The sequence below is a fragment of the Ictidomys tridecemlineatus genome, chromosome 4 (genome assembly GCF_052094955.1).
Source record: "Ictidomys tridecemlineatus isolate mIctTri1 chromosome 4, mIctTri1.hap1, whole genome shotgun sequence".
Lineage (NCBI taxonomy): Eukaryota > Metazoa > Chordata > Mammalia > Rodentia > Sciuridae > Ictidomys > Ictidomys tridecemlineatus.
The window spans coordinates 174,842,271-174,859,979 of record NC_135480.1 but is presented as its reverse complement, the minus strand read 5'-3'; the positions used below and the strand labels follow the sequence as shown (position 1 = coordinate 174,859,979).

The 17,709-nt window shown below is 34.0% G+C and overlaps 1 protein-coding gene across 4 annotated transcripts in view; it reads right to left on the bottom strand.

Annotated features, from left to right (window-relative positions):
* Reck (reversion inducing cysteine rich protein with kazal motifs) overlaps nt 1-17,709 on the bottom strand; it is a 77,992-nt gene that overhangs the window by 49,366 nt on the left and 10,917 nt on the right. The window contains exons 2-7 of one of the 4 annotated variants that reach the window (XM_078047815.1): nt 13,859-13,917; nt 7,525-7,599; nt 6,588-6,624; nt 3,591-3,676; nt 1,775-1,822; nt 568-609 (exon numbers count right to left, since the gene is read on the bottom strand). In XM_078047815.1, the coding sequence (XP_077903941.1) occupies nt 568-609; nt 1,775-1,822; nt 3,591-3,676; nt 6,588-6,624; nt 7,525-7,599; nt 13,859-13,917 (347 nt within the window). Of the gene's footprint in view, nt 1-567; nt 670-1,774; nt 1,823-3,590; nt 3,677-6,587; nt 6,625-7,524; nt 7,600-13,858; nt 13,918-17,709 lie in introns of those variants that run through there. The other 3 variants (XM_005326269.3, XM_078047816.1, XM_021726983.3) reach the window with 3 other exon arrangements.

Here is a 17,709-nt window from a genome sequence, read left to right as displayed (position 1 = left end):
TCCTCAAAAGGGACTCTGTAGCATCTTTCCAGTAAAGATAATTTAAGCTCCTCCAAATGTAATTACCAACTCTCTGAATCTTGAATCAAACTACGTAAAACCATCCTTTAAGGGAAATGCTATCCTTAAAATTATAAGCCTAAAGAAAGGGATTAAATATCTAAGAATTTATCCATGACCACTCCAGAAAAAAGATATTAAAAGCCTTGTTTTGGATAGTGATAAAAAACCAATGAGAAAACAGGCTGCATTACACCAAATTTACTTTACAACAAGTAGTCATTATTGCTAGTAGACTTGAACAGTTACTGTTTTTTAGGATTTATAATGCAGAAATCTTATCCTGTATAAGTGCTCCTGCCTCTTTGTTTCTAAGTAACATAAAAAACCAAACTGAGTCTACATTATCTTGAATAATTTGGGAGGTCAGCTTTTAATATAAAAATAAAGAACCTTCTTGTCATGTAGACTCTTGGAGAATGGTTACTTAATTCTAATTCAAGTAAGGGAGGATTGACTGAAAACCAAACTGTTCTTATTTCTATCATAGGACAGTGTCTCTCTTACCTTTCCTGTCCCGTCCTTCATCAACACATACTGGTAGACTTCCTAGGGCAATGCAGAAATCCAGACAAGAGAAGGAAGCACACTAAAATTATGGAGGACAGGCTACAGGAGATGGACAGTGTCAGACATCATGTGGGAGAAAAGAAGGAATTATCATAGTTAGCCACTTTGTTCAAGAGAAACCCAAACTGGTCACATCAAAGGTAGAGAGATGGGGGGGGGGAAGGACCTTTTACTTCTTGGTAGCAAGGCTTTTTTAGTAAGAACAGGGAAGAGCTACAGCTTATTTGGAAATCTGTCTTCAGAGGAACAGATATAACTTAGCCAACAATACAATGGAACAAAAGATAAATAAGATTTTCCAGTTTAAAAATGTTAAGAAAGATAATTATAGGCTTTGAGAAAAGAAAAGAAAAAAATCAGAAGTATAATCTAGAAGTAGTTATGAGTTATTCTTTCTTCTCCCAATGTTTAGATATAAAAATGATCAATGAGGGGCATGTGCACTTAAGTCTCCTTAATTACATCACCTTATAGTACGAAAAACTATAAAATTATCTCATTTAACAATGGAGTTCTAGAAAATAAGCATTTTCTAGCCCCCAAAAGGAGTCTTTCTCACATCAGGGAAAATCTTCTGCTTGACAGAAAATACCTTCTCTACTTCTGCCCTAGTATCTTCCCTATCTAGATACCACAGTGCTTGAAATTCCATCAGTGGGAGACAAGAGTTTCAAATTTAGCACAGCCTTTGTAACTTAGTATTTTCCCTCAAATGCAAGATGTTAGAAAAGTTTGAAGCTATGCACACTAGCAGTGTGATTTTATTTTTGTTTATATTTATAATAGAGATTTTAAAAAAAAGGAATACCTAGATAGGTCAAGAGATAAGAAAAGGGGTAAAAAGAGGATATAGAACCAAAGAAAAATGATTTCGCAGTCTTAGCAAAACCAGTTGCTTTGTTATAAAAATATTTTGGTTAAACACTTTGTATGCTAGATTAAGGCATTTCTTTAAAATTAATACCAAAATTAATTAAAGACATACATTTCTAAACAAAGCAATGACATTTTAGTCAAAGCTAAATTTTCTGTAAAGTAGAAGGCAGTTGGTGTAAAAATAAACTCACTTTTGAAATTTAAGTGTTTTTTGTCAATTCTGATAATATCTGAATAGGATACCATATTTGTTAAATAAAATGCATACCTCATATTCTTTTCTGCAAACTTTGGAAATATCGTTCTTTGAAGATGCCTAAAAGTCAACACATTTCTCCATTAATTTATTATACATGTTATTTAGCAAAGATAAAAAAGAGCACATATTAGTATGTCAATGGCCAGTGTAGTATTTGTTATTTTATCATGAAAAATCTTATAATCAGATATTTTAAAAGTTCCTAAAATACAATAAATTTCACACAATGTCCTTAAAACAAACATCATTCTAGGATCTATTCAGTATACTAGGGCCTCACTCTAACTTTTATGGTTTTAATCTCATATAATAACATGGTTCTTTTGTTATTTCAGAAACAAGATGACTTTGAAGGAAATGTAAATCAGAGGACTTTTTTTTTTTTTTTTTTAAGCTGAATTCCATTCTAGCAAATTTTCTTGTGAAGCTCTGCCACAGCAAATTTTCTTGTGAAGCTCTGCCAGGGCCCTTATATTTTGGTTTTTCTTTAACCCTGTATACTCAAAGCTTTCACACTGAACTTACAGAGTCAATTTTCTCAGAAAAGGGCCATGTATAGTCGAGAGGACAACTAAAGAAAGAAAGGGTACTATGTCAGGCAAGTAAAAAAAGTTCCTTTTATATAATTCTTTTATAAGCTTAAAAAGATATTATCACCTTTATAGATGAGAAACTGATATACAGAGAAACACATGAAAGTATGCACTTTATGTAAAAAAGGCAAAACAAATCTGCTGAAAACCAGTTAATCTTCTACATGACATTAGTCTCCATTTAAAGACATAATTTCAGAGCCATAGACTCTAGTCTCTTATTTCATTTCCTCCTACTCTGTCATCTAAGCCCATGCAATTTAGAATAAGCCAGTTGATGGGGATGGGAAAGGAAAGCAGAATGGGTTGAAAACTGCTTTATATCTCACTAGACCCATTACAGTACAATCTTGTACAACTTAGCTTCACTCTAATGCCTAAAGGAAAACGCATATAGCTAGGCCATGTGCTACCCAAAGAGTATTGCTTAGGCTATGGTACATACTGGTTTGTGTAAAAGTGAAGGTGACACCATGTCTCATATAGTTTTGTTAAAAGATCAGTCCCTACAAGAAGAAAATGAGAAGCCTTTCCAGTTGTGGTTTTATGTTCATTAAACCACTATCTAAACAATTAGTTTTCTAGTTAAGTCTACTCCCACCATTTGGAGTGAAGAAGACTGGGTGGTGGTGACTTTTCCCATTCCAGGGAGGCACTATGAAAATATGCAGTGAGGAAGAACTCAAGGACCTAGCCTGAAATGGACCAGAGATACATCAAATCAAAAAGAAGCCATAACTCATGTAGGAGTCACATACCACTTAGGTTAAGAGAAGAGATATGAGAACATGCTCAGGGTAAAGCCATGATAAAAGAGAAAGGGAGATGAAAATGAAATAGGTCAACTGTGTCAACTTCTTTTGTCCAAGCATATGCAAATGTTACATGACTATTTGGAGACACTCAGCATTGACTCCGCATGACCATGGACAAAGCGTGAAAGGCCCTGATTCCTATAAAATTCTTTCTTTGCATGGCAGAGAGAAGTAAGATAAGAAAGAATAGGAGAAGGCTGAAGATCTTACATGTAGCAGCCATAACTGAAAAAAGAACAAATCTAAAAGAAAATGATCCACGAAAGAAACGACAAACTTTGCAGTTTCTATGGGTCACCTATCCAATGCAATAAAGCAGGCAAGGCCTAAATCATATGTACAGCTAACTGTATAACATATGCACAGTAATCTAAACTATACTTCATGATGCAGAAAAGCCTGATTGCCAGGTGTTACCTGCTTGCATGCCTGTCGACATTCCAAGGCAATAGCCAGTTCACAGCAACCTAAGCCGACCCAGCCATCAGACTTCTTAAACACACCTTAAAAACAAAATGTTCAAATGTTTTTCATAAGTAGCAACAAAGACAAACAGTACAACAAAATGTTTTAGGGAAACCACTATAAGTCAAAGAGGATGACCACAGGAAAATTCACCCAGATAGCAGGGCATCAAAATCTTAAGCCCTTTCCTTCACTCTTAATTCCCAGTGCTTATCAGTCTCCTTAGGGTCCCACAAAGCGTAATTACCAGGTCTTCTGCTTCTTGACTTTTCTCAGTTCAACCTAAACTTTATGAAGTCATTCCCACTCTATCAGAGGACACATAGAGAGAGGAAAGTAACGGAGAGGCCTCTTCTTATTTTTATAGACAGAATCAGAGGCAAAGATTCTAATTTAATTGAAGCAAACAAGAGTACAGGTATTTTTGTGTTCAAAATATTATATATGTAGAAGAGTAAAAACCTATGATGCTGTTTAAATAATGATACTTAGGATACATGCAAGAACAATTTCTGTGAGGTAGTCCTGACTTTGAAGGGCACACTTAATCATGGCAAAATGACTATGTACTATTTTTGGTTCAATTTATACACAACAGCTATTTCTCTAACAAAAGTACTTTGAAATCAAAAGATTATAAAATTATAAAAAGGCTTTTAAAATGGTCTTAGACCCTTTGTGATCTAATGTCAAAAAAATGACTGACTGCTCATATAAAATTCGGGAACATAAGAAGTAACTATAGAGCCCGGCATGACCGTGTATGCCTCTAATCCCAGCAACCCAGGAGGCTGAGACAGGAGGACTGCAAATTCAAGGCCAGTTTGGCAGCTTAGTAAGACCCTGTCTCAAAATAAAAAAGATCTCATGATGTAGGTCAGTGGTAGAGTACACTCTGGTATTAAAAATAAATAAAGGAAGAAAGGAAGGAAGGAAGGAAGAAATGAATGAATGAAGGAACAGAAAAGAAAAAACAAGTGAACAATGAAAGGAGAAAAGACATGTTTGTAGGAATGCTGCAAATCTTCCTTTATTTGCTTTAAAAAATGCTCTATGCCATTTCTATGTAATACACAGATCTAGAGATAAACATCTGCATTACATTAAATTATTATTTACATTTGAAAAAAATGTGGGGAATTCAAGGCAATAGGTAATAAGAATCTAGGACTTAATACAACAAATTTAAGTATTCTACTGAAAAACATTAAGCAAAACAAACAGTTTATAGATAGACAAAGCTCTCAAAGTATAATTATAAACTGCACTGAAGTTGATTATTATAAACCACATCAATTATAAAAACTAAAAATATTGCACATTATACGTTTCTTCATCTCCATGTGTTCTTAATGCATAAGGGGCACAGACTTCTATCTAGCCCCACTGTCTAGTATGGTTTCCTCTAAATCTTAGCTACTTGCTATTCAGAATTTCTCACATGTTAGAAAGAATTATGAATAGAAACCTTGTAGGTCATAAACTCTGTGGGCTATTAATAATGCAGTGTTGTTGTTTCTATGTATCCAGTAATATTAGAAAATATTATTCAACCATCTTTTACATTTATTCAGTAGTTATATAGAAAAGGTACTCTCTTACGTATTATGTGGGCTATGAAAGTATGAAATAGATAAAACACATGATTTATTCCATTACGGAGATTACAGTTTGTATGTGTGGAGAATGTGTATGTATGTGTATGAATTCCAGGACACTAGGTAAAGAGATAACTAGGAAAACAGGGAAGGAGGTGGACAATTCCAGGAAGACAAAACAGCTCAATTTGTCTGAAATACAAAAACTTTAAAGAAGTGGCAGCCTCCAGAATTCAGAGATATATAAGGTATAACCCCCCTTCCCCAGCCCCACACCCCAAGACACTGGCTTTAACCAGGGCTAGAATGAGCCTTAATTTTAGAAGACCATGAATGCCAGGATAAGAAATTTGGGCTTTATTCCAATGGAAGTAGATACTGCTTGATGGATTCTTTCTGAAGAGGACAGGAAAGATGTATATAATCTATTAAAACATCAATCATAAGGTTATTATAATATTCTATCCCAAGAACAAAATAACAAAGTCTTGAACTAGGAATAGAGAAGACAGTTGCAAGATTTTGCAAGGGAAGAGTTAATGTAACTGGAAAGAAAAGGGAATCAAAGAAAACTTATGGGTTTTCTAGTCACAAAAGAGTCAGTTATGAGTCTGATTTTGGATTTGCACTTTAGATACCATCTGGATGAAGAATCTAGGAAGAGATGTCTATGTCACAAACAAATTAGATTGATTAATTTAATTGAAGCAAACAAGAGTACAAGTTGTTGATGGACCTTTATTTTTGTGTTCAAAATATTACATATGTGTTCTGGGAAGTTCTGGGAAGGAATGACATCACCACAGTAAGTGTGGAGAGAGAAGGGAAAAGCACTGAAAGGAGAAACAATTATAGTCCTTATGGTAGGTAAAAGGAGAAAGATATAAGAAAATAAGGTTCCAAGGCCAAGGTCTTGGAAGAGTCATAACAGCAAGTGTTTGGGAAAATCAGAGAGTAAACACTGAGATAAAGCACAAATCAAGAAATCCTGGTGATCTTTCAAAGAATAGTTTCCAAGAATGGTAGAAGTGGAGATAAGAGTATAAAAGGTTTGAATGGATGAGAATAAATTATACATTTGAAAATTTGGGTGTGGAAGGGAAGACAAGGATAAAAACTCCAGAGAACAAATTACACTATTGGACTATGACAGATTTTATATTCACAAAATAAGTTTTTAAAATTTAAATACTAAATGTCTTTTTAATTTTTTTTAGTTGTTGATGGATCTTTATTTTATTTATTTATATTGGTGCTGAGAATCGAACCCAGTGCCTCACACATGTGAGGCAAGTGCTCTACCACTGAGCCACGACCCCAACCCCTAAATGTCATACTTTCTACTGCTTACCTGGCAAAGACGAATTCATACAACTCCAGATTTCAACCTGAAATTGTAATCACCAAAAGGCTTATGTAGATAACCAGTTTTTATTTAAAAAAAAAAGATAATTTCTACAGAAATTACGTATGGTTAATTTATTTATGGCTGGGTCCATATAATCAATGCTCAAGGGCTAAATGCACATCATTCAGGAAAGAAAAGAAGCTGAGATACCAAATATTGCTTACTCTTTTCCTGTTTTCCCATCTAAAAGTACTAAGGATGGGTTTGGTTACTCAGGATACTCTTTGTTTTTCCAAGAACAGAGACAAAAGTGTCTCCTGAGTAACTTAAGAAAAACATGTCAATCAGACTGACCATCATTTTTTCCCCTTCCACATAACAAAGGCACTATATATAAAAAGAGGTTCTTTCATGCAAGCTCAGGCTTTATTGTCTTGGTTCAAGAGCATCCCAAATACTGAGAAGAGTCCAAGCAACGGAAATATTTTAAGAAATCTGATTTAGATAGGTAAGCAACAGATCTACAGTATGCCAGAAAATGGAAATACAGGAATAATATTCTGCATATGTTCCTTTATTTCCAATTTTTAAAAATCAAAATAAATAAGATTTAGTTTACTATAGTTTTCATAAAATTAATCAAAATAAAATCATAAAACAAAATATCAAATAAAATACTACAGTGAAATTTAAAGGCCAAAATACATTTATATTTAAACTTGCTTTTATTCCTACATCCTAAAATACACAATAAAGATGAAAGATCATATTCTATGTAAACAATTTGTGTAAAGATTTTTTAAAAAATTTATCTAAATCTAATATTTTAACTAAATCTAACAATTCACTCTGACCACAATCACATTGAAAATTATGCTAATCTAAAAGTAACTCATTAGTTTCATATAGACAAAAACCTTCATATTTAAGTAGGACTTACCATTGTTTCAGGGCAATAATCTGGGGCTCGTTGTAATAAATGTTTTAGTCGGGATTCACTTTTTGAGGAGAAAATCTATTTGACAAAAGGAAAAAAAAAGAGGAAAAAAGGTTTTTGTAGAGCTTTTTTTGTTTATTTGTTTTGTTTTTTGGCTATAAAAAATAAGGAGTAAAATTTATTATCCTCTAGGCTTATCAGTTGTCCAGAATATTTTCCAGCTTCTTTTTATAAATGGAAAACCCTTGGAAGCATCTAAATTAAGCTGAGGTAACATTTCTTAAACGGTTGGTTAATTTGGCAAGTGATCAAAAAGTCCAAAATAGTAAGTCTAGACCCTTTTCTATTGACCCAAAGTAGAGAAAACCTGTTGGGAGTGGGGCTGGAAGAGATGAAAAGAGAAGGAAAGGGAAGAAAAAAAAAAAAGAAAAATTTATTCTAAACTGTTCTACAAATGCTTTTAGTCAACAGATGACAATTAAAAAATAAACAGTATCATATCTTTGACTCCGATGAATATGAAATTTGTGAATAGCATATGGCACACAAATTCTCTATGAAATAAAGACAAAGCCATCTTTCACTAAAGATCCTGAGTTGCTGACAAGATTCACTCTCCAGGCCAAATGACTCACAGCCTTATAGGAATTAAATTAATATAGTTACTTCTGGTGTCTCAGTAAATTAGAAATCATTACACATATCAGATAGACCTTCATGTTTATCTGCAAATAGTTGAGACTATTAAATCCATGAATACTAAGGGATTTAATGTTCTAGTTAGTTGGCATTTTCCTCCAACACTGCTAATTATAGTTAAGAAGTAAAAAGAGATAGAATATCACAAGTTTTTTATATCTAGTGAATTAAAACATTTAGGTAATTAAAAGTGACTATTACCATCATGAAAAGTGACAACTAGATACAAAATACCATTCATAGGAAGAAATGTCAAACAAACAAAACAAAAATAAAACCTTACTTCAATCTGATCAAGCTTCTAGATGTGTCTCATAAGATGGCTGTTAGTCATGTGTGGCTATTTAATTTAAACTTAAATCAATTAAAATTAAATAACATTAAAACCAGTTCCTTAGTCTCCTTAATCACATTTCAAGTATTCACTTGGCACATGTGGCCAGAGGTTAACATATGTCATAGAATATTTTTATCATTGTAGAAAGTACTGTTGGATAGCTCTGCTCTAAATCTAACAACTAATTACTAAGATATATAGAGGAAAGAGGAATGCATTAAATAACACCATGGATGTGAACAGTAAAGTACAGACTGTGGGAAACTCTACAGGATAAATGATCAAATTTACTCATCAAGTAAGTTACTAGAAGAAATCTATAGATCAAAAGACATTTAAGGAGAGGGGAGGCAAAAGAAAGTAGTAGGAAGTAATAGGGAGGGTGAATATAATTAAAGTATATTATCAGTATGTATGGAAATGTCACAGTGGAACCCATTAATTTGTATAATTAATATAAGTAAATACTTATAATAATTAAAAAATTTTTTAAAAAGAAAAGTAATTAGTATGTCATTTTAAAAGCATTGTTGGGTAAAAGACCCTCAAATAATTATTCTTAAGTTGTCAAAAAACAACAACAAAAAGAAGATATTTAAAAGACATACAACCAATTGCAATGTATACCTCTCATTTAAATTGATAAAAAAATTTTAAAAAGCTTTATTAAATAATTAAGAAATTTTAATAATTAGCTATTATTAGAATATTACATTTTCAAATAATTGATAATGGTACTTTGGTTATTTATCTATTTATTTTTGCAGTGCTAGGGATCTAACCCAGAGTTTTATGAATACTAGGCATACTCTACCACTGAGCAAACTCCCAAGCCTGGCTATATTTTAAAAAATGAATATGTATAATTTACAGATATAAACTGACATTGTATGAATCAACTGGCAGAACAATTGGGATTTGCTTCAATATAAATTTGCCTCAATATAATGGGGAAGGAGGGATAGAAAGAGTATGGGGGGGGAGATTAAATGAAATGCAATTAGTCATGACTTAATAATGCCAAAAATGAATACAGAGCTCATTATACTTCCTTCATATATATTTGCAATTTTCCATTATAAAAAGATAAGGAAGAGAGAAAGAAAAAAAATGGTTAAAAAATAACAACAGACAAAAATGAATGAGAAAGAGAGAAACTATTTGACTTTGATAGTGGAACAGAAAGAAGCACAGAGAAGGAAAACTATGCTTTCAAACTCATTTCCTTGTTCCTCAACATTTCTTCTCAAAAACACCAAAGGCAAAAACAAACAAAAAAGCAAAAAACCTCCAAGCACTTGAAACAGGTTAGGACAATGGAAAGAACATGGAACTGAGATTGTAAATAATATACTTTGAATAAATGGGCACCCTCCTTTGTATTATAGGAGATGGCTATATCTTGGTGGCTATAAGAATGGACTTTATTTTGTTCACTAATTTTAAGTATATTATTAGACACACTTGGCTCTGAGTCCCTGTTGTTCCTTGGTTAGTTATTTAACTTTTCTATATCTCTATTTCCTTACCTATAAAATGCAGATGATATTACCTCCTCGAGGGCTTGGTGTAAGAATTAAATGAAATAATTCATTTTAAAGTAGTACAGAGCTTAGAACATAAGGGGAAAAAATTTAACTCTCATGTTCCAGTTATCTGAATAGCTAACAAACAAAATTTAGAAGTCAGATAATCCATCAGGTCCCTTCTCTAAAACTATGATTCTATAAAGTAAAATGAATTAAACTAAGAAAAAAGAAGCCAGAATGTATACACTTTTAGATAATAATGTAGACTTAAATATAAACAGTTACTTTTTTAAAACTTTTTTTTGAATTTTATTTTTTTATACCTTTACTTTGTTCACTAAGTTTTACATGGTGCTGAGGATCGAACCCAATGCCTCACTCGTTAGGCAAGTACACTACCACTGAGCTACAACCCCAGTCCCAAACAGTTACTTTTTTTTACTAAACAGGTAATCACACTTAAAAAAAAAAGATGAATATATATCTAAAAGAGATACTTTTATTATATAAATCACATCAGACCAAAAAAAATTATAACCACACTTATACTCCAATCAAGGCAGAAATAATCAGACCACAGGGCTTATAATCAAATTCTAAGAACTTCTTTTTACCTCAACTTATAACTCATTTCCCCTTGTCTTCAAACAAGCAAGGTCCTCTCACCTAACCAAATTTTCATTTTCTGCACTGACTTACTGACACATCCAACTTTTTTCTTTTTTGGCAGTACTGGGTAATGAACCCAGGAGTGCTCTACCACTGAGCTACACCTCAGCCCTTCATTTTTTGAAGGGCTGAGGACTAAATTGCCAAGGCTGTTTTGCCCTCCTGAGTCACTGGAATTATTCATTTGTTCACCAATCAACCTGCATTCACTGATCAGCTTCCATAAACAAGGGCCTAAATACAACACTTAAGTAAGACATAATCCTTATATTTGAAGAATTTTTATAATACAGTTGGGGACATAAGATATATAAAAAAACTGAATACATTTTTGTAAATTTGAAAGAGTACACAATACATTTAAACTTTTTAATTAAATTAAAATAAAATCCTTGCAGTATGATTTTTAGCCCCATCATTTCAATCAATCTAGAAATATTTTTGAAAATGTTCAGTACTGGGCACTGTTATAAGCATTGGGGGATTGAGCAAAAGTCCCTGCTCTAGAATACTCTGCTAACAGCCTCCTCCTTCTTCTTTTTCTTCTTCTTCTTTTTTTTTTTTTTTTAAAGCTAAGGGCCTTTTCTCAGATCTCAGATCCCTTACCTTTAGCCTGAGACAATGTTGACAGACTCATAGTAAATCATCACATTATAAACCAATGCCCCTTTTTATCTAAGTTCTAATTCCAAAGGTTTTAACTCCAAGTCTTCAACTGTCTTGAAGACTACTCACCAGGAAGGTGAATCTAACCCCTGCCCTAGCCAAAGCCTTTTCCCAACCTTCTAGTTATCAAGGGTTTATAGGACTATTCACTTCAGCACAAAATCTAAATGTTATCAGGACTCCATTCTCCCTTTATTCCCTATTGGTTGCAGAAATGATAAATCCTCACTCCTAGTATTTTCTTCCATTTGGTGTGAGCTCTACTAGTTTTAACTGTCCAGGCATCTTTTTATACTCCTCACTCCTTCCATGATCTGAATGTCTGACTTAGCTGACTGCTGAAATTGTAGGAGGAAGTGAACATACACAACCCAGTCCTTACCTCTTTCTTCTGGGAGTGAGTCAAATTCTATCACTTAGTGTGTGCCTAAAGATAAAGCCACATTCAACATCTGTGTAACTAGTTTTAAAGTTTTACTCTGGGACCTATCTGTCTTATTTCTCAATTAGTTAAGAACTTGGTTAGAAAAGAATGTTCTTTATTAGGGTGACTGTAGTATTCAACTGATTTGCTAAATTATGGAATTTCTAACATTCCAGATTTTAAGAAACCAGATCTCACCTGCTGCAGGTGTTTCATTACGAAACACCTCTTCACAATTATTAACCTTATGGAACCTCAGTAGGAAAAGCAAGAAGAAGCCAAACCTCAAGATACAAAGTAAAATGTCAGAAAAGCAATGCCTCCAAGAGTTATTTTAAAAGATTCCTTATAGTGATACCACCAACAGGCCAGTTTTGTTTTAAAGAGCTCTCCTGGGGCTGGGGATGTAGCTCACTGGTAGAGTGCTTGGCTGGTATGCACAAGGCCCGGGATTTGATCGATTGATCAATCAATCAATCAATCAATCAAAAAAAAGCTATTGTTCTGGCAGCATATTTGCAAAAAACTTTGATTTGGCACACCACTGCATTTTCTATTAGCTACTCAGATGAGCTGAGACACTCTTATGTCTTATAACCACAGAGTATCTTGAAAAATCTAAGTCCATAGCCAGGTATGAAATTGTAATTCCTTACACTCAAGGGGCTGAGGCAGAAAGATCCCAAATTCAAGGCTAGCCCCAGCAACTTAGCAAGACCTTCAGTGACTCAAGAGACACTGTGTTTTAAGATAAAAATAAAATAAAAAGGACTGGGGATGAAGCTCAGTGGTGGTCCCTGGGTTCAATCCTCAAAATAAAATAGCAAAACTAAGTCCATAGTATTGTTTGAGAGAAGTTATATTCCCAGTAAGTTATATTCCTAGTTTTAGAAAGTGATAAAATCCAGATTATTACTAGAAGAAAATTTCAAAGATGTCTGAGACCATAATTTATCAGGTACTAAGGCTAGGTGATGAAAGAAAAGTAGGACTTTATGAATAAATACTGTTTCAGTGACACTTGGATAAAAAGTCTCAAGCACAAAAATTCAAACCTACAAAAATGTTAAGAGTAATACAAAAGAATACCCACATAGTATTCACCAAGATTCACCCATTATTAACATTTTGCAACATTTGTTATAACTCTATATACATATGATTATTACTACTATTTTGAAGAACTATATTAGAATTTATTATAGACATTTATGATCATTCATTCCTAAATCCTTGCATGTATCTCTTTCTTTTTCTTTTTTTATTGGTTGTTCAAAACATTACAAAGCTCTTGACATATCATATTTCATACTTTAGATTCAAGTGGGTTATGAACTCCCATTTTTACCCCGTATACAGATTGCAGAATCACATCGGTTACACATCCACATTTTTACATAATGCCATATTAGTAACTGTTGTATTCTGCTACCTTGCATGTATCTCTTTAGAATAAGGACACTGTCATACTAACTACAATATAATGACTAAATTCAGGATAAAAATGCTGATACAGTACTAGCTAATGTTAAGTCCATATTCAACAATTTCACCAATTTATCTAATAACATCATTTATGGCAATTTTTTTTTTTAAATTCCAGGATCCAATCCAGGATCATGCACTGCATTTAGTTGTCCTAACTTCTCTTTAGTTTCCTTTAATCTGGAACAGGTTCTCAGCCTTTCTTTGTTTTTATAATAACTGATATTTTTAATAGAAGTGATAATTTTGAGGATTATAGGCTGCTGTTTTGAAGAATATCCCTCAATCTGGGTTTACCTGATTGTTTCTTCATGATTCACGGTATGAATTTTTGGCAGGAATGCTTTATAAGATGCTGTGTTTCTTCTCACTGCATTGTATCAGCAGACATATGTCAATTTGTCCTAATATTGGTGATGTGAACTCTGATCATATGGTTAAGGTAATGTCCAATAGATTTCTCCAAAGTTATTAAACTTAATAAGCAGTTACATAATTGACAGCCTCTACAATTTTGATCAAGCTTACCTGTTCACATACATCACGGCACATTTGGTTATCCTTAGAATGATTACAACATAATGCACCTAGGGAGAAAAAAACAAAACAAAAACCCAACATCTGAAATTGAAAGGATTACACAAACTGTTTATCCCACAGATTATTATTAATTTTAACTCAATGCTTAAAGAGCATCTTACAAGTCAAGGATAGTGCAGAGTTTGAGGATATGGTCCTTGACTTCAAACAACTTGCAGTCTAATAGGGAAAACTATTATGTGATAATGTAACTATTATTTATTGTATGCTTTTTGTGTGCCAGAATTTAATACTAAGCTTGTTTTATGCACTGTCTTATTCAATTCTTAAAATTACCCTATGGATTAGATTCTATTATTACACTTCAAATACAAAGTCAAATGGTTTTTAAAAAATAGTGAATTTCATTTAGGACATGATGAATGAGTATTTTCTATAGGACATACAAAAGGAAATTCCAGTAAAGTCAGAAATCGAAGCCTGGAGCGCAAACCTCAACATACAAATTTGGAAGTCATCAGCATAAAGGAGGTATATGGAAATGACACTGCCTATGGATTTTCTGCTGAGAAGTATTTATAACACCAGATCCTAAAAAATTGGCAACATCTGAGACATGGGAAGAAACAAAGAAAGAGATTGAGATGGAACAGTCTAGCTGAGGTGGGTCAACCAGAGAGAGTGGTATTACAGGGAAGGATGTAGTGTTATATGCCACAAGAATCAAGTTAGATTGAAAAATGAAAAAGAAAATGGATTTAATAGTTACAAGGCCACTTGGTCATTTCTGAGGCTAGTAGAAATGAAAGCTATTAAAGAGTAAGCCAGAAGTGAGGAAGCACAGACAGTAAATACAGATTCACAAGAAGTCTGGCAGAGACCAGAATAGAAGAGTATGGTACTTATAGGAAGATGAAGGGCTACAGGAAGATTCCCCACCTCCCTTCTAAAAGTAGGAAAGACCTGAGCTTCTTTATAGATTGAAGGAAACAGTTGAGAATTAATGCTTTTCTGATAGAAAAATGTCTCAAGAGGAGTCCAAAATGAATAAAATCAAGTTTTTTAAAAATTTTATTTTATAAGGAGGCATTATGTTTAGCAAGAAACAGGGCACACCTCTTCTTTTAAGGTATTCATTAACTTAAAAATATTTTATGGAGGCTGGGATTGTGGCTCAGTGGTAGAGTGTTTGCCTAGATGTGTGAGGCACTGGGTTCAGTTCTCAGCACCACATATAAATAAATAAAATAAAGGTCCACTGACAACTTAAATTTTAAAAAAAATTATGAACAGTTTATTAAATACAAGGAATCAATTCATTCACTCAAAAACCATGAGCCTTTGTCCTCATTGAGATTACATTCCCTGGAAGGAGAAATAAACTATACACACACACACCACACACACACATACAGAGAAAGGGGGGGGATATGAATGTTAATGTGGAATGGTGGTAAAGACTATGGCGATAATAAAGCAGGTTAAAGAGTAAGGAGAATGTGTGTTAGGGAATAGGAAGGTATTTTATAGGGCAGGTTAGGAAAGCCTCACTGAAAAAATGATACTTGAGCAGAAACCTTAAAGAAAGTGAGAGAACAAGTCTATTAAGGTTTCCAAACAACAAGTGCAGTTTCTGGTGTGCTCATAAAACAGCAAGGAATGTGGCTGGGAAAGAATGAAAGGGAAAGTAGAAGATGATGTGTGATATTAGAGAAATAACAGAAGTCTTAACAGAAGCATACAGGTCTCTAATAGGCCATTGAAAGGACTTGTGCTTTTACTCTGAGAAGAATAGAAAACAACTGGAGGGTTTTGAGTAATCTGAGTAACATTTAAAAAGGATCACTCTAACTTCTGTGATAAAAATATATTGTCGGGCTGGGGATGTGGCTCAAGCGGTAGTGCGCTCGCCTGGCATGCGCGGGGCGCTGGGTTCACTCCTCAGCACCACATAAAAAATAAAGATGTTGTGTCCACCGAAAACTAAAAAATAAATATTAAAAAAATTCTCTCTCTCTCTAAAATATATATATATTAGAAGCTGGGCGAATTGGCACACACCTGTAATCCCAGTGGCTTGGGAGGCTGAAGCAGGAGGTCTGTGAGTTCAAAGCCAGCTCAGCAACTTAGCGAGGCACTAAGCAACTCTTTCTAAATAAAATACAAAAAGGGCTGGGGGTATGGCTCAATGATTAAGCACTCCTGGGTTCAATCCTTGGTACCAAATACAGACAGACAGACAGACAGACACACACACACACACACACACACACACACACACACACTACAGAGAAGCAAGGGAGAAAACATCAGTAAGCTGTTCCAATAATACTGATAGGACATTATAGTGTCTTGACTAGGGGGCAGCAGTGGAAGTTTATTAGTAATCAGAGTCTGGATTTATTATGAATGCAAAGCTGACAGAACATGCTATTAGATTAGATGTGTGATATGGTAGAAAAAAAATCAAAGACTATAAAATTTTTGATGTGAGAAAGTGGGAAAATAGAAATACCTGGAAATACCCTTAACTGAAATGGAAAAGACTAAAAAAGGAAATTCCAGAGGGCGAGGAGATAATCAGAAATTCAGTTCTTAAATAATTCTGATATAATTTTGAGATGCGTCTGAATGCAGGAGAGTGTCCAATGTATGGGGAAAAAACTAAGAGAGAGAACATGACCAAGAAGCCAACTAAATAAAATGTTTTAAGAAGGAGGCATTAACTGTGCTAGATGATGTTGTCAAGTAATTGATTCAAATTGACTACAGTATATAGCAATGTAAAAGACACTGATGACTTCAAATAAGTGTCATCAGTGTGACCTGATGAGGGCAAAGCCTGAGTTCAAGAAAGAATTCAATAATGTACAGATAACTCTTTTGAATATTAGCATTGTAAAATGAAGAATGACTGGCCTTTGTCCTTATTCTTAGGAGACTCTAAATCCTTGGAATTTCCTGAGTAATAGGAGTGTTTTTGTTATGAAAATGAGATGACTCATTATCTTACCTAAATATGTTCAGGATGGGGCCTGGCCGCCACTCCAGAAAGACTAGAAGATTGGGACTACTGAGTCACCTCTCAACCTGACATCTCAGTCTTCGGAAGGGGGACTGGAGACTAGATTCCAACATGAGACCAATAATTCAATCAATCATGCCTATGTAATGAAATTTTGATAAAAACTCCTGACACAGAAGCTCACTGGGCTTCCCTGGCTGCTGAATACACTGATGTGAAGATGATATCATCCTGATTCCATGCAGAAGCTCAGCATTTCCTTCCAGACCTTGTCCTAAGAGTCTCTTATTTGGTTGGTCCTCCAGACTTGAACCCTTTATAGTAAAACAGTAATTTTATTTTGTTTTTTTTATTTGAAGTTGAAACCAGAGCCTCCTAAGAACTAAGTGTGTGCTCTACCATCGAGCTATGCCCCCAGCTCCAAAGAGCAATTTTAATCATATTGCCTTTTGTAAGTTATGTGGATGGTTCTAGTGAATTATTGAACTTGAAAGGGTCATGGGAGACTACAGATTTATACCCAGATCAAAAGTGTAAGTGGCCTGAAGACCCTTGAAGTGAGGCTCCTGTCTGGAGTAATGAAAGTCTTATTAGGGACCATTGTCCTTTAAAACTTGTGGAGGTTATGCTAACTATGAGTGGTTGGTGGCAAAACTGAATTATAGTATACCCAGTTGGAAGTCAAATGGATTAAAGAGAAATTGAATGAGATGGTTCTTGGAAGGGGATGTCAGTTCAAAAAGAGACATTCTTATTTAGAGACAGGGACACAATAATGAACAAAAATTTTGCTCTCTTACTTCATCCATTTATA